General features: G+C 49.1%; 1 protein-coding gene across 9 annotated transcripts in view; it reads left to right on the plus strand.

The window, feature by feature from the left end:
* Positions 1–21,868, plus strand: part of RPTOR (regulatory associated protein of MTOR complex 1) — a 319,152-nt gene that overhangs the window by 135,075 nt on the left and 162,209 nt on the right. For 7 of the 9 annotated variants that reach the window (XM_073236062.1, XM_073236061.1, XM_073236058.1 and 4 more), the window contains 2 exons: positions 5,045–5,191; positions 16,328–16,503. In XM_073236062.1, the coding sequence (XP_073092163.1) occupies positions 5,045–5,191; positions 16,328–16,503 (323 nt within the window). The remainder of the gene's footprint in view (positions 1–5,044; positions 5,192–16,327; positions 16,504–21,868) is intronic. The other 2 variants (XM_073236064.1, XM_073236063.1) reach the window with 1 other exon arrangement.

The raw sequence follows: 21,868 nt of genomic DNA on the forward strand, positions 1-21,868 counted from the left end.
TCCGCTGCCTGCTCCTGCCCCGCGGGCGCACTCCCTGCAGCGCCAGGCTGTCACCCCACAGGGCTGCCCTTTGCAGGTTGAGGGGTGTGATTCTGACAAGCTGCTCAGGATCTCTGACATGGGAAACGAGATCTACATGGTCACGTTCCAGGAAGAATTCCTTCTCAAAGGTCATGCTCCACAGTGCAGTTTAATGGAGTCATTTTGTATTCTCTAAAGGATACAGACTTCCGAGTTTGGGGTCTGACTAAACTTAACACATATTGCTAATGTCTTAAATGCAAACTGCTCTCCTGAAGGGCAGCAGTCCCCACCCGGGGAGATATCCCCCAGGCACATTTGGCAACGTCTGGAGCCCCCTTCAGTGGGCATAAGTGGGCAGGAAGTGCTGCTGACAGGTAGTGGGTTGGGGTCAGGGACACTGCCTAGGACGGCCCCACACCAGGTGACCAGGCCCCAGTTCCCTTGCTGAGCAAAAGAAGCGGCCCCAGAGGCATTTGCTTCTCAGCAGGTGCTCCCGAGGCTCAGGCCTGCCAGTGTCGGGGCGCAGCAGCCCCCTACGGCATAGGCCGCAAGTCCCTCCCCTAACCACAACTCGTGAAGCCGACGGTCGGATTGGGAGGCCGCCTTGCCGTGCCACTGTTTGGGCGGGCATTGGGAAATGGAGGGAGCCCGCCCTCCAGTGGGGCTGGGCAGCTGAGGACACACGTGAACCCTGCTCACAGTGGCCAGTGGTCAGAGGACAGAAGGAGAAACTGTTAGTGGGTTTCCTAATGTGTTATTGCTTCATTATTGTAATGAATCACCACTAATTAACTTTGTGTCTCAGAAATCTCAAAAGTAGCTTTTGATTTGGGGGAAATACAAAAGTCAGATTGTAGCTCAAAAGGCAGGACCTTGGAACATGGCATGTTAACATGTGTTTTATTTCACGCTGCCTTTGGGACCTTGTAGGCCTGTGCCTAAGGTAGCAGACGTGACCGCATCGCCTTTTCCTGGCCACGCAGCTGACCTGGTGGTGGGAATGCGGTCAGAGCTGCACCAGCTGTGCTGAATGTTCCTCAGAGCCCAGAACACGGTGGGAGGTAAATAAACAGCCCACACAGTGCTGCCAGCACAGAACAGCGCTTATTCCCCAGGCTGGTGCTAAAATCCTTTCTCCCTCCAGGGTTGGGGTGGCCCTGCCCAATTAAAGGGTTCACTTTGCGCACCCCCGCCTCCCGCCAGCAGTGGGGGCTGCGTGTCCTCAAGGGGGCAGTGAAGGGTGCTGGGAAGAGGGGACAGAAGGCACACATTCAAGCCCTGCTCTGTCTGCAGTGGCATTTGCTGAAGACTGTTTACTTATACAGATACTATGTAATAGCTGCTCATTGTAAAACACTAAATCAACAAGGAGTATATGGTAGTAAACCCTGGAGGTCACTCTTTTCCTCACTCCTTTTAATAGTTTGCATGTGTTTTGTCTTTTAAAAAAATGCAAGTGATTTATATTATAAAAAGATTCCAAGAGGGCACCAGTATCGAGAGGAGTAGATGTGACAGTGCCCCCACATGCACACCTTACCTCCCTGACCAAGGAGGACATCCCTTAGCAGTTTGATGTTTATTCTTAAACACCATTTATGTGACTTGTTCATTCAACATGCACTTACTGAGTTGTTGTGTGCAAAGCCATGCTGGGTGCCTTACACGCACAATTTTTCCATTTCTTCCCACAAAATGGGGTCATGTTATATTTGATATTCTAAAACTTTGATGTGTAAAGTCATAAACCTCTGACATCTGTCCATGTCAGTGTGAGTAAGTCACCTGTCTGTTTAGGGCCATGGGTGTCCCATAATACAGATGTATGGGCCCCACTGTGCCCACAATTCCTTTACTTTGGATATGTTAGGATCCAGGATAGGTGTCACACAGGCCATCTGTGCCTGCTGTGCCCTCACCAAGACGGGCAGCCAAGGCCCTTCTGTCACACACCTCCACTGTCCTCTGCTCTTGTCCTCTGCGTGGGCAAAGGTGGCTCCCCACATTCCCGTTCCCACAGGGAAAGGACTAGAGGGGAGGGTGAGTGTGGTGGCACTTGTAATTTGGACACATTGCTTCTGATCCTGCCCCACTGGCCAGAATTTGGCTCTAAGATCAGACCTAGCTGCAAAGGAAGCCATGAAATGTGCAGAGCCACTTCCTTTGGTGATGGATAAGGATAAAGCAGGTGTAAGATTAGCAGTCTCCACGGTGGCATGGAGACAGCTCCCAGGCTTTTACCAGAGATATCGTACATCCTGGTACATGTGTTTCTGTGTACAAATGCAAGTCTTTGTATACAACAGACACTGGAAGTCAAAGGGGGATGTGCATTTAAAAACTGAAGTCCTGTGAAACTGCTCTCCGAGGAGCTCCCTGAATTGGCATTCCCACCGGCGGGGAACCTGTGACCTGTTGAACACATCCTGGTCACCATGGGGTGTCATGCGCCTTTAGTATTTCTTACCAGTTTGCCAGATGAGACAGACAGACAGAAGATTCTCCTTGTGATCAGTGGCTCCGTGGTCGAGTGTGAGACTCCACTGCTGTTGATCACCAGTGTTTCTTGTGTGAGTCGCCGCTCTGTGCCTCCTGCCTGTCTGCATATTGTCCCCGGTTCTGCCTGTCACTGCTCTGCAGCAGGCGCCTAGACACACTCTGTCACATCTGTTGTGTCTACTTTGTTCTTACATTGCTTGTCATTAATATGTGTTTTTATCAGAATTATATAATTTTATGTTAGATTTTTCTTTATCTTCTAGGTTTTGTGACTTAAGAAGGCTTTTTTACATCAAAAAATATTTTATTCTGCTCTTATATTTGACTTTTTTATCTCGTGATTTTTTGTGTATAAAATCTCCGATAGCAATACTGAATGGCTAGATTTTACAGTATAACTTACTGAATTGTTCTTCTCCTTACAGTTATTATGTGGATCTATTTCTGGATTTTCTCTTCTGTTGATTTGTCTCATGCTCCCTAATACCGCCCTATAATTACCACAGACGTATATTTAATAGCTGGTAGTGCGAGTTCCTACTCATTATTCTTTATTTAAAAGATGTTTTTTGTGCTATTCTTACACATTTCTGTTTCACACTAACTTTAGAATCAGCTTGTCAGATTCCTTGCTGGTATTTTTACTGGGCTTACACTGACTTTATAGATTCATTGGGGAAGAATCTTGAAATCCATCAGTGAGGAGTGCATCACAGAGAGCGCGTCCAGGCGCGCCTACGCAGCACGGTGGTGAGGACGGCGCAGCGAGCTGACATGGTGGAGTGAAGGTGAAGAGGTGCCCCTTGGGAGCTAGGTGTCTACCCCTGCACATGCACACCTGGGATCTGGACGTCTGCACCTGTGCACACACTTGTGTGATCTAGACGTCTACACCCCCCCCCGACCCCCCCCCACACCCCACCTCACCCCCCTATATGACTGTGGATAAAGTGAAGGTTACTGCAGCCAGGATTCTCATCTGGACCTGGTTGTCTAGCTCACTACACACATTTGGGCAATGCGTTAATATTGACTCTATATAAAGAGCCCTGTCCTGTGCTCTGGGCGACAGGGTGTCACAGCTGCAAGGCTGCAGGAGAGCAGAGCAGAGTCTGGAGTGGTGGCAGCACTGAGGACAGAGACTGGGACGGCTGTGCAGAGAGGCCCAGAGGCAGAGACCACCGTGCTGTGTGCAGACTCGCTCTGCGTAGATGGGTTTCTAGTGATTGACTTGCCACCATGGTAATAAAGTTGGGTATAACCCTTTCACCCCAGGAACATTTTACTGTCATTTCTTTGGTCACACTGAATCCATAGTGAACTTCCCTGGGGCTGAAACCCATTGGCAAGACAGACATCTAGACGTCTACACCTGTGCGCGTGCACACACACACACCTGTGGGACCTAGACGTGTACACCCCGTGCATGCGCACCTGTGCCTTGCCCTGTCTGGAGCGTTGCTGTGCGTATGGAGAAGGCTCTGTGCCCCTTGCTAGCTCTGCTCGTCTCTTGTCCTCCTCCCCTGCTGTGTGTATAGGGTCCTCTCGGCAGTACCAGGGGCAGCTTTCATGGCTCAGCTGCTGAGAAGCACTGTCGCCTTCGCTGTAAGTGTACAGAACTGATTTCCGCCAGTTTTATCGGTGTCAGTGCCCAGGGAAAGGTGGTGAATAAGTGATGGTGTTCTGTGCAGAACAATTGCTAAAAACGTTACTTTTCGATGGGGATTTTAATTGTTTCTCTGGTGAATTGAGGAACATTCTTCTTTGTGTTTTCTAGTATTTACTGGAGTGTTTTCGAGTGCTGAACAGTACAGTGTGTCCGGAAAAATATCTCACTTAGCGAATTTGTGTTAATAATTTATTGTTCTGTGATTTGAAAAAATTACAGGGCCAAATCCACTTGTACTCCTTCAGTGTGATTTTTAAAATCATCTAGAGGATAAAGTGGTTATGGGTGTCTCTGAAGCGAAAGGGACAACAGGCAAAACATGCACATCTGAGGACCTGATCAAGTCTTCGGAGCTCATCTCCTTTATAAGCGAGGTGTGTGTTACGTTTTGTGAGCACAGAGACACCCGGGTGAATCGGCCAGCAGGGGAATGGCTGGAATAGCACGCGCAGCCTGTCAGCCTATGAGAGGAAGTTGTGGTTTGCTTGCAAGGGGCCGGACAGGAAGGGTGAATGGTGGAGGCCCCGTGGGTAGGATTTGGGGGAATCCCACAGCCACTGTGGGAATGAGCCCCTGTTCCCAGGAGACAGCAGCCACTGAACCAGGTGGCGCCTGCCGGTGGGCTCCGGGCTGGGGATTGACCTGTGACAGCCACCCAGTGCCCACTGCTGGGTAACACCGCAGCAGAGGGTGCAGAAGCTTAGTGTGCTGCCATTCACACTGAGCAGAGCTGACAGCTCCAGAGCTCCCTGAAGCCAGGCCTGGTGCGTCGTGCCTTTTTTGCCATGCGTGTGCTGGTTGTCAGCCAGAGCTCTCCGGGTGTCTCACAGCGCACTGTCCTTTCTTTTCCAGAACTACACGCAGTACATCCCCCTGTCTATCTATGACCTGCAGACCTGGATGGGCAGCCCGTCCATATTTGTCTACGACTGCTCCAACGCTGGCCTTATCGTCAAGTCCTTCAAGCAGTTTGCCCTCCAGAGGGAGCAGGAGCTGGAGGTGAGGCCCGCACTGACCCTGGTTGGTGCTGAGCTTCTCTTTCCTGGGGAAGGGGGTGGGGGGGGGGCGGGAGGAGGCGGGGAGGGTGTTGGACTCTGGGGGGCTTCCTTTCATTCTTTGGTGGGGAATTGCTCAGAGTGCTCTGGGCAAGGTGTATGTGATGACAAAGGACTTGGGGGTACGTGATGCAAGCTTTATGGGCTTAATTTTATATCTCATTTTACTCGTGTCATTTTTAATCTCAACAATAATGAAGTGATAATATTAATAGGGTTGATTTGTGTCCCAGTGGTCTCTACCTATGAGATAAAGGTTAAAATAACACAAACACATTGATTTTAGGAGAAATGGGCCCATGTCTGGGCACAGTCTTCAGTCCCACTACTATCTTTATTGTTGCCCCATTTTTTTCCTTTTGGGTGAAAAAAGCCCACCCAGCTGAATACAGACAGCAATGCAAAACAGCCGCCCTCGGTAGCTTCCTTTCATAGAATGCGGAGCCAGTGCAGCTCTGGGCATGCAGAGGCATTTTACTTGGTTGTTTTAGTTAATATTTGATGTTTGAATTAAATAGTGAATTGTAAACAGGGGTTGAAGAGGCCTCCATCCTGTGGCTTGCACAGGAGTAAGACATTCTGCAGCCTCGAGGGGGTCATGAATCCCATTTGGTTGCAGAGTAGAAAATTCTCCATTCAGGAACAAACTGGTCCTGAGTACACTTTTCCTCAAGCCTTTTTGATCTATCCAATTTTAATGTATTGTTATATTTTTTTCACATTTCATCAGAGGATACTGCTGAAATAATCAGCAATAAAATGGGAAGTTCTACTTGGTAGAATTTAAAATTAACATGTATACAATTTAATATTTTATATTTTGTAAATTAAGTCCTTATGCAGAGCATTGCACACGAGTGACTAATAAATAAAATGCCCTTTATCTTGGAAAATGGAACCAAGTGCCACAATCTTTTGATTATTATTATTGTTATTGCATTCTATAAGAGGAAGGAAAGATCAAGTCTTGTGCCATCAGATTTCCACTTTGCCTTTAGGATTTCATCTAAGTCCACTCAAGGGACAGCCATCTAACCGAGCACGACAAAATTCAGAGCACCAGAGGTGACTTATTCTTCCTCACATCAAGTAATAAATGCTGCAAACCACGGTTTTGTTTTTTTTACATTTAAAATATGTAAATAAAAATGCCAAAGAATCGTAGCTGGTTTTTATCCCCAATTTATGAGCCTTAGTGTGGTTAAGGAAACACCAGTGCATCAGCCTCAGTTAATTAAAACATGTTAAATGTAGCCCCTCGCCCCCTGCTGTCCGCAGAAGGCAGGCATTTCTCTCTTGTGTGTGACACTAAACGTTTGCTTTCAAAAACTTTGAGTATCTGCTCCGTCAGTACTGTGTGTGTTCTCTGTATGTTTCCAGGGATTAATCAGCCTAAGAAACTGTTCATTTCATTGAGTACAACAAAAAAGATATCCATGCATCTCTTTTTGGGGAAAAAAAAAAGTTTAATTGGCTAATTTTTCATGGAGGAGAGCAAATGAAAAATGTTATCTGGGGTGGCGAATAGATGGCACTGCAGTAATACCATCTGCTTTATAATTAGCTCTGACTTTTATCTTCACTCTTTTTTGTTTAATTACAGTGTAGATAAGTCTCGTGTTTTTCCATCACACTTACTATTGTTGGCTGTTGTTCGGTTGGTCTCTTGCATAAACAGTGGAAATTAAAATGATAAAATTGGCTCCCGGCTAATATCTTAATGTTCCCTTTTGTCATCTTATTATCTGCTGTAGAAACAAGTCCTATGTGGCCTTAGTTTTATTCTTTTAAAAAATTCTTACCGTCTCTAGTACATTTGGCCGGATTCTTTGTAAGTTCACATTCTATCACTTTTATTACATAGGTGATAACATGTGAGCTGAAAGAAGTTGACAGGTAAAATGGTTTGTGCCAGGGTTTAAAAAATACAGAGGGTAAAAACAAATGTGATGCAAGAAAATGTCTCCTTGGACCAGAAAGCCTCCATGTGATCAACAGTAATGCAAACATGAATGACATAGATTTTAAGGGGTGACCATCAGCCTGCCTGCTCCTGGTGGCCGGTGCTGTGCTGGGACCAGGAGCCCGCTCACTGCGACTGCAGCCCAGAGGGGTCCTGCCGGCGGGGAGACGCCCTCACTGGGGTGCTGCGGAAAGGGCTGGGAAAGTGCATTTCTGTCCTCAGTGACCTTCCTTACACTTTTCACTGTGTCCTACTGCTTTTTAATTTGAAAATTAAGGAAAGTTTTCAGATCTCTCTGCTTTCTGTGCTCTTTTTAAAATAAGTGTTTTTATTTTTACGAAATTAGTATATCCATGATTCTAAAAATCAAATATTGCGGAGGCCTGGGAGGAGAAGAGGGGCAGCGGGAGGCATAAGGCCAGGCTGGGGGAGGCACACCGCAGAGCTTGGCCCCCGTGCTACGGCCGGGGTACCGGACAAGTCTTACCTTATAGGTGCTCCTGCCTTTATTTGGGTGGCATTTCCTAGTTTGCAGAGTGTTTTTACATTTACTCCTATCCCAGCCCGTGCAGTAAAACGGCCTGCAGCCAGCCTCCAGGCCCTCGGCCACCCTCTGCACCATGGCCCCCCCCTTCTGCGGTTCATGTGCAAAGACTGAGCCGTTTTCTTTTGGCACCTTTTGCTATACCTAGTCCTGTAAATTGGAGGCTTTGGGAGAAAGGAAAGTGATTCCTCTGTATAAAAAATTGAGGAGCTCTCACCCCTGACGGCACAGAGTGAAATCCACAGACACGCAGTCTGTCACTAGCACACTCAGCTTTCAGGGTATAAAGTCCTGCCTCCCTGAGGTAGCCTCCCGCGGAGGAGCTCCGCACGGTCTCGTGCCTGCCTCACAGCGCCTCCCTCACTGGGGTTGTGGTTCTCTTTTAAATCTGTTACAGGCGCCGTGTATGATGCAGATGTTCAGGAAGTATTTACAGATTTTGTCTGATAAGTAAATAAACATCTGAATAAACTACCTTTACTTGTCTTCTTTAGGTGTGTCTGTGGTTCATTGAATATGTTTGACCTTTGATTTGTGTGAAATATAAAAATAAACAACAAAATTATTATAAATCCAGGAGCCATTTACAGCCATAACTAAGATTAATTCTTTTTTCCAGTCTCATCTTTTCATAATTTCATTGTAAGTCTGCGGAAAGTAAATTCCGGGGCAAAATACCTTTAAAAACCGAAATCAGTCAAAGGGAGAAATAAAGTTTAAAATCTGTTTATTGCTCACAAACTGTGGTCCCGGACCATCTCTCTCTCCTGCTCCAGCAGAAGCAAAACCGGCCCCCGCCTCCCCTCTCAGGTACAGATAAGCCCTCCGTTGCCCAGGTAATTACCCACTGATAGGGAGATGAACTTCTCTCCACCCCTGAGGACTGAGGCAAATGCACTAAAGCCATACTTCTTTCCACCTCTGAACGCCTGTTGATATGCAGATGTACTAAAGCCAGGTGAGATATTCTGGAAATATTACAATTTTGCCCACATTCATATTTGAAATGTTCAGAAATTGCTTAATATTCTGGACTATAGATCATGGCTAACACCATGGATATATATGGTGCAGGGTCATCTGCTGGCCCCACCTGCCATCACAGTAGTCTCTCCCCAACACCCCTCTTGAGGAAGCTCAGATAAAAATTAACATTTAGTTCATGGGTTGGAAATCTCAGAGAAGATAAAAATAAATACATTGGATTGAATGAAAATGAATATATAACATGTCAATATGGAGAAGATGCAGCTGAAGCAATTAAAAGGGAAATTTATAGCACGATTTAAATCCTTATACTGGAAAACAGAAAAATATCAAATCAATAATCTAAGTTCCTATGCGTCCTAGTCCATTTGGGCCCAAGACTGGGGGGTTTGTGAACAGCGGGAATCTTACTTCTCACAGCACTGGGGGCTGGGTGTCCCCGATCAAGGCGCCAGCATGGTTGAGTGAGGGCCCTCTTCGTCCTGCACTGCCAATGCCTTCTCTCTGGGTCCCGAGGTGGACGAATCGAGGGAGCTTTCAGGCTCCTAAGGGCACTAATCTCATTCCTGAAGGCTCTGTCCTCATGTCCCAAGCACCTACCAGAGGCCCCGCCTCCAAATAGCATCACCTTTGCAGTATGATTTCAACGTAACTCATTTTGGTGGGGATACGAACATTCAGACCATAGTTCTAACTCAAGAAACTAGGAAAGGACAGCAAAATACGGTTGACCTTTAACAGCGCAGGGGTTGGGGTGCTGACCCCTGATGCAGTAAAAAAATCCATGTATAACTTTAGACTCCCCAAAACCTTAATTACTAATAGTCAGCTGTTGACGGGAAGCCTTACTGATAACAAATAGTTGATTAACACATGTTTTATATGTTATATATGTGCTATATACCATATTCACAATAAGGTAGAGAAAATAAACATTCTTCAAATTGTAACAAAGCTACAAAAATTTTTCCAGTATGTTGAGAAAAATATGCGTGTAAGTGGCCCCACGCAGTTCAGATCTTGTTGTTCAAGGTCACCTGTAAACCCAAAGTGTCCAGAGGAAAGAAGATCACGATGCTAAGAGCAGAAATCCCTGAGTTGGAAACAGAAGAGGCAGAGAAAAATCTGCGAAAGAAAAAGACGATTCTCAGAAACAATCAATAAAATGGCTAAATCTCTAGCAAGACCACCCAAAAGAGGAAGAGAGATCAGGATCCTGTGACCATTAAAAGAATGACAAGGGAATAGTGTGAACAACTTTACACTCATGTATTTGACAACTTCAAAGAGGTAAACCAGTTGCTCTAAAACGACAAACAACCAAATTCAACTAAGGTGAAATACGTAATATGAATAGTTCTGTAGCCACTAAAGAAACTGGATTTGTAATTTAGAAGTTCCTGAAAAGGAGATCTCCAGGCCCAGATAGTTTCATTGGAGAATTCTACCAAATATGTAAAGAAGCATTAACACCAGTTTTATACAGATCTCTTCCAGAAAATAGACGGCGGAGAAAACATGTCCCAGTTCATTTTCTGCGGTCATTATTACCCTGATGCCCACGTGGATGCGTCCTGCACAATAAAACACAAAAGAGCAGTAACATGCAGACCATTACTTCTTACAAGCCAGATGCAAGAGCTCCACAGAATGGTAGCAAATGGGGTCTAGCAATCTGATAAAAAGAATTATATTCCACAGCCAAGTGAGGGTTATTTCAGGTATGCAAGTCTGGCTATATATTCAAGAGATCAATTAGCATAATCCACCTTACTAACAGACTAAAGAAGACAATCCTATGGTCATATCAACTGATGCAAGAAATACCTTTCTGACACAATTCAATACCTTTTCATAATTAAAAATACTCTTACCGAAGTAGGGATAGAGGGGAGCTTCTTTGGTTTGATAAAGAACATCTACAAAAACCTACAGCTGATACTAGATAATATTCTTGTGTCATTATTCTTGATGGTAAAAGATGGAATGCTTCCCCCTGAGACTGGGAGCAGGGTGAGGATGTCCACTCTCCCATTTATATTCCATGTCGTGCTGGAAGGTCAAACCCACGTAATAAGGCAGGGAAAGGACATCAGTCGCTAGGGAAATGACAGTCCAGATACAGGTGCACTGCATATCACCTGAGATGGCTCAGGTAGAAGAAATGGGTACTTACAAGTGTTGGTGAGGGTGTGAAGGAATCAGAACTTTTACACACCACTGGTGGGGAAGTAAACAGAGTGGCCGCTTTGGGAAACAGCCTGGGAAGTCCTCAGATGTTAAAGTTACTGTGTGGCCCAGTGATTCCACACCTGGGTTTATACCCAAGAGAATCGAAAATGTATTCACACAATAACTTGTACACAGTGTTCATAGCAGCATTATTCATAATAGCCAAAACATGGAAATGCTCATCCTGATGTAAAAGGTTGCAAATTTTTAAGTATCTTCTTTTCTTTAGTTGCTGACTATCTCAGAGTAATTGGGGAGTAGAATTTGGTTATAATTTGTAATTAAGCATCTTCACTGAGTTATAAAATGATTCTAGAGCCATCTAGAAACTGCTCAATGGCCAGCAGCTAAATGGCTTTCAAACAGTGGGTGGTCCATTTGGGTAAACTCTCAGGATAATCGTGACAAACAGTTGCTGTAAAGAGGCTCTTTGCCTGCCCTTGGTGGGCCACACTGAGGGGCTTCTCGCCGTCATTACAGGTCTTCACCTGACGTATGTGATCCTTCTGCTCTCTCGACCTAGGTTTCATGGTTCCCAGCAACAGATACCACTTGGTTTTTAAATCAATACTTAGTATTTGACATATGTAAAACTATATAAAGACTCTTAAAATTACAGCTTCCACTTCATATCTGCTGCTTTTAGTGTGGTATCTGTCACGTAATAGGTGGTCCGTTAATATCTTTGGAATGAGCTCGGTAAGCAATACACTGATTCCCTTACAATTCTCAGTTTCTTTCTGAACTTTACAAAGTGTGCATTATAATAGGTGTTGAATTGAGAACAAAAGTTGCTTTAAGCTAGAACTGGCATTGTTACCAAGTAGATGTTATTTTCAGAGATGCACTTGCTGAAGACTCACTGCTTTCTCTTCATAAAGATGCCTCACAGATGTAGACATAGCTGGATAGGGGGAGACGGCAGCTTGTTGTCAGTTTAATTTAGAAAATGAGAAATGAAGGTGCCCACGGCCCCTAAGAGCAGTACATTCTGCTCGGACCAGGCCTCAGGCTTCGTGTGCGGTTCCGCCTGGCTGGCTGTCCCCATACCGCTGAGCACCAGGGCTCCATGTCACCACACGTGTGGACGGTGCAGCAGATGCCGATTTTGGATCCGGTTGCTGTGTGTCACATCTGAAGATTTTTCTGGATCCTTCCCAAATCCTCCAGAAGGCTCTAGTGAGCTTTTAAAGTTGAAAGTTTTTCTGATATTGGAGTCTCTCCGTTTTCTAGGAGAAACCTTGGTGGGAGGAAGGACATCTTAGGACAAGGGGTGGTGCCAGCCGGAACCATTCACTTCTACTCCTCGGTGCTTTTCAGAGTTCTGTGAATCGGTGGTTAGCCTGACATGCAGGCTGTTTCCAAAGAATAATTTCAGTTAAAAGGTCAGCATATTTAGATAAATACAAAGCCAAAACAATGGATGGGAAATAACTCATCCATTAAAACAGATTTTTTTGTTTTTCTGAGTTAGCAAGCCTGAAAAGTAATGATTCCTTGGTGGAATCCTTTGCCTTGAATGTCATTTTTTCAGTGTTACTGGCACTAATTACCCCCAAAGCAGAGCTCTCCTGCTTCTGTGTGCCCAGGGGTGCCGTGGAAGGAGAGAATTAACCTTGGCAGGCCTCTTTCTGAACACGAGATGGCAGGTCCATGCGTCGGACTGTCTGCAGCGGGACATCCTGCTTCTTGTCTGCACACCGGTGTACTGCAGGGGCTTATTAAGTTGCTGGGGTTTCTATCAAAGTTCATTTAGAATTGGGAAACTTATAGTTTCTGGTAGACTTCTTTGGGATAAAGATGTTTGAACATCTACCCGTTCATTTCCTCGCTCAGCATTCTCGGAGTGTCTCCTGTGCCCCAGGTGCTTCGCCAGCCTTTGGCCCTAGTGCTGGTGGACTCCAGGTGTAGATTTGGGGACAGCACGCGCAGAGGTACCGAGTAAGCTTGCCACTCGTCAGCACCGCATGGCTCTGTTGGGACTACGGGAGCTTGCTCGGCCAGAGGGGATGCACTTCTTCATCTTGACCCCTAAGGAGGTCCTCTGAAACCCACCACCTTCTGACGGGCCGCCTGTGCCTGAGGAAACCGGCTCGCTGGGGGCCTGTGTCCACCCTGAGGGTGGCCTCGATGTGACACACCGCCTCACTGCTGAGGGGTGTTAGGTTTTAGAAGACCCCTAGAAAGCAGAGGTGGGATAGCTACAGTGTTTAGGGTCAGTGGCCGGAGACTGGCTTTCTGTTCTCTGCACTGTTAGAAAGAGAATCGGACGTGGAAGCAGGTTGTGAACAGCAAAGCTACAACCAGTAAGCCACACCGATATTTCTGCCGTGAAAATGCATCTGTCTTTGAAAAGGAGCACAAGAACATTGAACGCAGCTTTTATATCGATGGCTGTTTCTCCCTCCTTAAGTCGTTGCCTTTCATCCTCTGTCCGCTGTTGTCACCCGTGCCCACTGGGGCCGTGGTTGCATCGCCATGCCTGCGTCCTCTGGTGCCACGCGTGGCGCTGCCGCCCCCGCGCGTCCTGCCGCGTGACTCAGGTCTGCCAAGCACCCAGGCCCGTCGTCCCGGGCGGGCTCGTCGCGGCAGACCCGGGCTGATCTGGGTGGGGCAGCTTGCCCGCCGGCGCAGTTCTGGCTTCTAGAGAGAGAGTCTAGGAGAGGATTTTAAGCAGGATTCTGCCGTCCTTTTTCTCTTTGCTTTCAGAACCCACTCTCTGGTGGTGGGTGTGCCGTGTGAATGTGCTTAATGCCACTGAACCGTACACGTGAAATGGCTGAAGTGGCAGATTTTATGTATGTTTTACCACAATTAGAAAAATCCTTAAATTGCATTTTTAATTCAAAAGTTCAAATTTTATTTATTATTCAGTATACTAGGATTTGATTTGTATTTGGGGCTTGACATTCCTGCCATCGTATGGGGTTGTTAATAAAACTGCAACCATTGCTACCTTCCATTTGAGAAACTGAGTTGTTAAAAACAAGGTTTTTTATCAGCAGTAATAATTACACTTCATGTGTCATAATTGGTGCATCCGATTTTTATAAGTGAGTGCAGCTTTACGTGCAGGGGTGCCCACAGAGCACCCATGTGCCGTCACAGGTGCTGGGTATAGATGCGGGAGGGCGCAGATGGGGTGAGAGTGGAAGCCGCCCTGAGGTCGGGAGCAGCCTTCGGCTCTCTGGACGCACCTGCTGACCAACTTACCTCCTGAGGATGTGGTAAAGCAAATGAAATTGTCAGTGTGAAGAGCTTTGAAAAATACCAGCTGCTGTGCAAACAGAAGGGACTGTCAGTGAGGAGCTAACCGAGATCCGTAAACATTCTTTTCAAATCATGAAACAGATCTGTCACAGTCAGTGACAAAATCACGTCCCCCTGACCCATTCCGGCCTCTGAGGTGCGACTGCCCCCTCCCACGTTCAGCACATGCTCTGGAGCCCGGCTGCAGCCTGCGTGGGAAGCAGCCCTGCCCCTCGGGCATCGTGATCCAAGGAGTTGCTCAGTAACACCTTTCAGAGGCTCTGGAGCCGAGTAACCGGCAGCTGTAACGTGATTCACCGGATCCGGGCGGCTGCTGGCCTGATGAATAGAACTGCATTGGGAAGAGATGTGTTCAGTCATTAAAGTTCACCTTAACGAGGTTTGAGATGAAGCTGTGTTACGCCAGATCCCTAACCGAGGTGGGCTGGGTTACAGGGGCCCTGGTAAACCGCTGTCCCTTATGGCCAAGTGGTGGGTATTTGGCGAGTGAATGACAGTGTCCTCAAGGTTGTGCGGACCTGCATAACCAGTGTTCTCGAGTATCTTAATTTGGGGCAAGTCCTAAGTCAGGGCACATAGAGCACAGGAAAGGGGCCTCTGCGCCTGTCCACCTCTTGCAGTGTCCACCCCTCTCTCCCCAGCCTCCTCCTCCCCCAGGGGGTGTCGGCAGGGGGTGTGGGTCGGGGGTGTTCAGACCCGCGCTGCCTCCGGACCGGCCTCCCTGTCTCCCGTGTGCCGCCCCCGGCAGCTCACCGCCGCGTGGCCGAGCGCCGCCACCCTGGTTCCCTGCTGGAGGCGGTTCATCTGCGCGGCGGTGCCCATTCTGTTCTTCCCAGCTGTTGCCAGGAGCAGGCGGGGCAGCGTGCACACACGAGGCCTCCCGCAGCCTGGCACATTTTACCAGCCGGAATGGCACGCAGCCACAGGGGTCCTGTGAACCTCGTCACAGGCGCCGGCCACTCGGCTCCTCAGCCTCTGAACGGTGTTACCGAGAGGCCCCGGTGACAGCGCCCGAGGGCCAGGGCCGCGGCCGGGCTCCGCACGCGGGGTTCTCGCACACCTTGGGGTTTCTGCAGACAGCAGCCCAGCTGCGTGGAGTACAGGGCCGTGCATCTGCTCCGCGCATGCGCAGGGGAGGGGGGGAAAACCCGCTCCGCCGGGCCCTGGTGTCGCCGAATGCTGCTGTTTTTATAAGGGCACAGTGAAGTCATGATTCTGGCAGTCCTGTGATTTAAAAAACACTTTTTGTATGCATTGTGTTATTTCTTTTCAAAAATTTACACTTTTAATTAGGTTTCATTCAGTCAAAAATAAGGTTTCGTGTGCACCCTCACCGTGCACAATAATTAGCTGGGTGCCTGCCCTCCTGAAACTTCGTGCACTGTCAGCCCCACGCCCGGTGCCCTTCCCGGAGTCTCGCTGGGGACCACGAGCAAGTATTGCTTGCCTGCTTTAAGAGAAATGGTCGTATTTAAGGAAAAAACTTTCTCCCTGATCACAAAGTTAATGCCCATTTGTTTGTAGGACACTTAGAGATATCGGGTGACGAAGCGAGGGAGGAAGTCACCCCGGGGCCCTCCGTGTGCCTCCAGTCGTCCCGGTGTGAAGGATCAGGATCAGGGGTGCCCACACCGAGATTTTGCCATCCGCGTTTTGGTGGTCGTGGTGGTGGTGACCTCCTGCACCCCGAGCACCGTCCCATGTCACCAAGCACACCACAGTAAGGTTAGGCTGGGTTAGAGACTGAATTTTAAATTAGCACTAAGACCCCAGCAGAGACCTGGAGGGAAACGAGTGTGGGCAGTGGTGGTACAGTCACCAAGGAAGGAAGGGCCGCGGCAGGAACACCACCGGGGAACTGGTCCGGCGGGGACCAAGCGCGTGTGGTCGGAGGGGGCCTGGTAGTGAGGGCTGGGCCCCCTCCAGGGGAGGGCCCGGCAGCGGCGCCCCTCCTGGGGGGACTTGGAGGGAACCCCCCGAGCTCGAGGCTTCAGCTGCCTGGTCTTCCCGTCAGCGCTGCATGTCCCCGTGCCCTCCGGGTGCGCACAGCGGCTGAGAGCTCTGTTCCTAACGTCTCCCGGCAGGTCGCCGCGATCAACCCGAACCATCCCCTCGCCCAGATGCCTCTGCCCCCGTCCATGAAGAACTGCATCCAGCTGGCGGCCTGCGAGGCCAGCGAGCTCCTGCCCATGATGCCCGACCTCCCGGCCGACCTGTTCACGGCCTGCCTCACCACCCCCATCAAAACCGCCCTGCGCTGGTAAGTGGCGCCTGCTGCGTCCCAGTGAGCCCGCGCCCCTGGGGCTTTGGGCTTTGCACCGTGGGTTCGGGCCCCGACGCCTGACCTGCACTCTTAGGGAGTTGAGGCCGCCCTCTCCCTCCGGGGCCAGCCGCCTGCGTGGTGCGCCACTCCGTGAGGTCCACAAACCGTCCGCATCTTTGTTTGCTGCGGGTGTGGCCGTAGAGGGTGCCGAGGGCGGTTGAACTGGAAAGCAGACTTCGTTTTTGACAACAGAAAGGCTGTCATGAAAGGAGAAGTATTTCCTTGCTCCAGTTGAAGTATCATCTTCCTTTTATTCTTAGCAGTGAGAAAAATCACGGTTCTTCCCACCGCCATTCTTTTTAGAAGCCCAGGGCCCTTCCGCATGTGGCTACTCCAGAACCGTGAGGACCCTGCCCCGTGGCCTGGCTCACAGTGAGACATGCCCGCTTCCCGCCTCCAGATCCGGTCTCCCCCCTAGACCACCCTGCCGCTCTTTAACATCGGCTTCTCCAGCCTTGTTTTGTGGAAAAGCTTGTGTGTAGTAGCTGTTAACCGGCTGGTAGGTAAACACATCTCCAGCGAGGTGCAGAGACGCGCGGCCCCGGGGGAGGCCCTGCCCTGCAGGGGCCGCTTCCCCGGGCTTCCAGGCAGGATGACCCGACAACACAAATTCAGGCGCTTGTTGCCTCCCCCAAATCCTGGGAACACGTCCAAGGCCAGTGTGCACTCAGGTGGCTGGCCACGCAGAGCCCCTGGGGAGCCCCTGGGGGGGAGGGCGCCGGGGCGGGGCGGGCCGGGCGGGGCGGGGCTGAGGCTGCTCAGAGCTGCTTGATTGGACGCAAACTTGGACAGCTTTGCCTCTGCGGTGACACTGCCGGTCAGCCCCAGACCCCAGTGAGGAGTTAGCGATGCGGGGCGGCCCGAGCAGCTCCCCTTAGCCTTCAGCTCCCCCACCAAGTCCTCCCAAATCCCGGGACGGTGGATCGCCCCCAGGAAGAGGCCTCTGCCAGTGTGGCACACCCCTGGGAGATTAGGAGGAGGAGAGGAACTGTCTGGAGAGGGCTGGCAGCGGGGTGATCAGCAGTGTCCCCCAGCTGGCACAGACCGGGGCTGGCCCAGGGCCCTGCCCACTGCCCCTGGAAAGTAGACACCCAAGGGTGCAGACGCCACAGGAGGGCTGAACCGCACGTGTGCAAGCAGGGCTGGCAAGCACGTGTGGTCCACACCTCGTGGAGGTGAAGGTGGGAGACATGGGAGCAGGAGGTGAGGCTGGGGGAGGACCAGGTGGAAGCCAGGGGAGAGAGGGAGCGCAGTAGGTGGGGTTTGAGGCGGGGTAGGTGGCTGCGCCCTGTGTTGATGCACCGAGGCGAGGAGCCCAGGAGGCGGCAGGGGTGGAGATAGAAGACCGGAAGGAAGGAAAGACGGGGAGGGGCGGCCCCATTCGCCGGGAAGGAGGAGGGTGGCGCGGGGGAGTGTTCCTGAAGGTCTGCGTGGCACGTCCCCAGAATTGGAAAGAAGGCGAAAGACCTCGGGTTGAGGGTGTGCTTGGCACAGCAACTTAGCTGAAGGAAGACGCTCAGAAGCCCCGTTTCTGAGCTGCTCTCTGCCCCGAGTCATTTGTCTCCTTGTGGGGGCAGTTCTTCTTGACATGGGTCTTTTTATTCATTACAGTTTGTGAGCTTTTCTTCTTAGCTATCTGTTTGATTGCTGTCAGAAAAGATTGATGAGGGCTTTTTAACAGGACCCCAGGGTGGTCTGTGGTCCAGATGACTCAGGACTTCACTCATTTTATCCATCATCCAAGAACTGATTTACTAAATACCAACTGTGTACTTAAAACCTACTCCAAGCACTGTAGGAGATGCAAGGAGTTGTGTTGCCTTCAAAAATGTAGAGTCTAGTTAAGGTAAGATGTGGCTTGAACATTAGTTCTAAAATGGGCGCTTTACGCCAGGCAGAGGAAACCTGGACACTTCAGGCAGCACATGATCCAGAACTGAAGGTGTTCACGGCACCACGGCCACCGTGACCCCCGAGGACGAGACCCCTTGGGGCCAGCGGGGTCAGGGAAAGCTTCTTGGAGGGGATGCACTTGACTTGGAGCCGCGGGCTGTGGGAGTTGGAGGGGCGTGGAGATGCCCCGCAGACACGTGGCACACAGCACAGGCAGGGCACAGGTTTGAGAAGAGCAGGCACATCAGCCCAGCTAGAGAGGGAGGCACCCAGAGGGCCTGAGTGAGGGCAGAGGGTGGACCAAGGCCAGTTTGGGGGACTCTGACCGCTGGGCCGACGACCTGGACTTCTAAGCCTGGCCAGGGAGAACCCCCATGGTGTTTATGTGGGGGGACGACTCAGTGAGATAGTGTTTCAGGAGCATGACCCTCGCAGTGATGGGGTGACCCTGGCCATCACTGGCCTTTATCTCAGCAGTGTAGTTGTGGTCTGGTCAGACGGAAGCAGGAAGGGGGGCATGGCCGGGGCCTGGAGGCAGGAGCTCCCCAGATGCACCGTGGCGCGTCCTGAGGAGCAAGCCTTGTCCCCGCTTGTTGCCCTCCTTGCCCTCTGGGTTTCCTGCCCTTTCTGCTTCGGTGCAGCCCAGTCCAGAATTGACACTGTGTGTCTGCTCAGGGCCCCACCCAGCTGGGCCTTATCTGCTGGGACCTTACTGGCATGCGTATTTCCAGGCAGATGACTGGAGGTGAAGGGAGGGAGGGAGAGAGGAAGCTGCAAGGCGCCTGAAGTGAGATCTCAGCTGCTGCCCCCTACCCCCAGGGACCCTGCTACCAGGTGTTGCAGCCAGTGGGCGTCCATCTCCTGACCCTGTCCCTCCGCCCTCTCTTCCCCCACCTTGAGTCAGGAAGGGCCTGGCACCCCTTCCCTCAGAGCTCTGTGCCCCTATGGCTTCCGCTCTCACACAGAGGCCAGATGACCCTCAGTGCTGGTATAGGCCTGCCACCTGATTTGGGAGTGGGCTTTCCCTCCACCAGGACATGATGCTTCACGCAGTAGCTCCCTGAAAAATCCTTCTGGGAGTTAGGGTATAACTGAATTTTTAAAAGTAAGCATTTAGTGGGAAGCACAGTAAAAACAAATCAAGTTAATGTGGTTACCATAAGGTGGACTTTAAAATCACTGTGCCACAGTTGCAGGTGATGGTCATCAGGTCCCACTGCCTTAACAGTTAAGCAGTGTCCCAGGCTGGTAGACTTTTACGGTGAACCACTTTCTGCCATAGTGAGGTGTTGAAATTGGGTTGAACAGACTGTTCTGCTGAGGCGACCTGAGCCTGGGAGTGGCCATGAACTATACTCCCTGGAGGAATTGTCAAGTGAAATGTGCCCTTCTCTGTAACAGCTGATAAAAAAACATTAGCTCCTTTAAAACAGAAAAGGGAACCGTTTGTCAGGCAGTACTTACTTACATTTTTAGGGTTACGGTTTTGTTTTTTTCAATTAAAGTCAACTTAGTATTTTCCAATTAAAAGTAGAGTATATATTCTTTATAGAAAATTTACTAAAGGTGAAACGAAAAAACATTATCCAAGATTCTTCCATCTTTACCATAATCAGGGTTAACTTTTTGGTGTATTGCCTATCGATGGTGTACATTTTTACATGGATATAATCAGACTAAATTTATAGTTTCGTATACTTAATTATCAGCCTTATAATAAATTTGTCCTAGACTGTTAGAAACTCTCAGTAAACATCATTTGTATTGATTGAACAATATTTCACTGTATTGATGTTCCATGGTTTATTTAACCAAAGTCTAGGCTTTAGGCTGTAGGATTTACGGAAATAAAGGTAGGAAAGCTCAGAGCAGTTCTAGTAGGGGTTTGCCAACATTTGTGAAGGGCCAGACAGTACATAGTTTAGGCTTTGTGGGCCGGAGCGTCCCGACTGTGCTGTTGCAGCATGAAAGAGCCACAGACAGTATGTAAACGGAGGAGCAGAGCTGTGCCCCAGGAAGACTTGATAGAAACAGGACGTGGCTGTAGTGTGCCAGCTTCTGTTTTGGAACATGGAACCCCGATCGTAGCTGCAAATGACTGGTGTGCACATCTACTGGTCAGTGAGTAACCTAGACAGTCCGCTCAGGAGGGCTCCCGTCCTGCCTTCCTACTAAAGCAGGTAAGAAGACGGTTCCGACAACACTGAACTCATTATGTCAGCATTATGTGCTTTGGAAACATTACACAGCCTTGCTTTTTATATACAAAATACGTATATTTGTATTTGATGGCAAGTGTGTTTATGAATCTTATTTGACAAAGTAGTTGGAAAGCATTGTTCTCTGATTTCTTTTTCACCTCAGTCTTTCCTAGTTTCAGAAACTAATACTTGTAGTAATTCTGAAAAGAGCTTTTACATTATCATCAATATAAGTGGTTACCTTACTCACCATATATGTGAATGTAGTGTAGGAATCCAAAGTGTATTTTTCCTTTAGTGTTTTCCTACTCTTTGATTGAGTGGCAGAATACCACTTTAAATTTATTGTGGGTGTGTTTGTGTGCTACTGAACATTCTAACTCGGTGGTACTTAATTTGCTGGTGACTTACTGTAATGCAGATTGATGCCGTTGCGTTGTGCAACATGCAATCGTATTGCCTGTTAATGAAAATGATAGATATTATTTTGGATTGAACAGAGGTCAAGAAATGTGTTTTCTTCCAATTAAATTGAGGGATTTCAAGGAGTTGAAATGTTAATGACGTAGTATTAATGTATCTGTCACCACAGAAATGCACTGATGGGCTTTGGCCCCCATGTGTGCCCGGCGAGTGCTGGCAGAGGCACAGACGCCCTGTGCAGGGGGCGTGCCCAGCGGGGCTCCGGTCCCTCCGAGCCTGGTGCCCTGCCTGTCTCACCTCATCTCAGATACTCGCTGCAACATTTGCTTTGGGTTTTTTTTAAAGACTCAGCCAAGAATCAGTCAGTATTGCCTTTGGAAAGATAACTTCTTGCTGGGTTTTGGTGATGGGATTAACCATTTGCTTTCTGTAGAATTTCCTGAAATGCAGCTTTGCTAGAGAACAAACTTTCTGCCTACCCACTCGGTGCTCTATGCGTGGTGAACTTTTCCAGCTTCTTTTGAAAAGCTGAGTATAGTGATTCTGCCGTATGTTTGGAGGCCGAGGAGTTCGGGGACCCTCCCAGAGAGCGACGCAATCTGACCTGTCAGTGAATGTACTTGTTCACCTTGTAGTCATGTCACTCTTTTGTGCCTTAGGCCTTATTACTAGGTGAGTTTAATTTGGAATTTATTTAGATGGTTTTCTTATCCGAAGGTCTTCATGGTATGGCCTTAGCCGCAATCTGGTCCTGCTGCAAAAAGCCTGAAATGGTTTGTGGTCAG

The sequence above is a fragment of the Manis javanica genome, chromosome 4, assembly GCF_040802235.1.
Source record: "Manis javanica isolate MJ-LG chromosome 4, MJ_LKY, whole genome shotgun sequence".
Taxonomy (NCBI): Eukaryota; Metazoa; Chordata; class Mammalia; order Pholidota; family Manidae; genus Manis; species Manis javanica.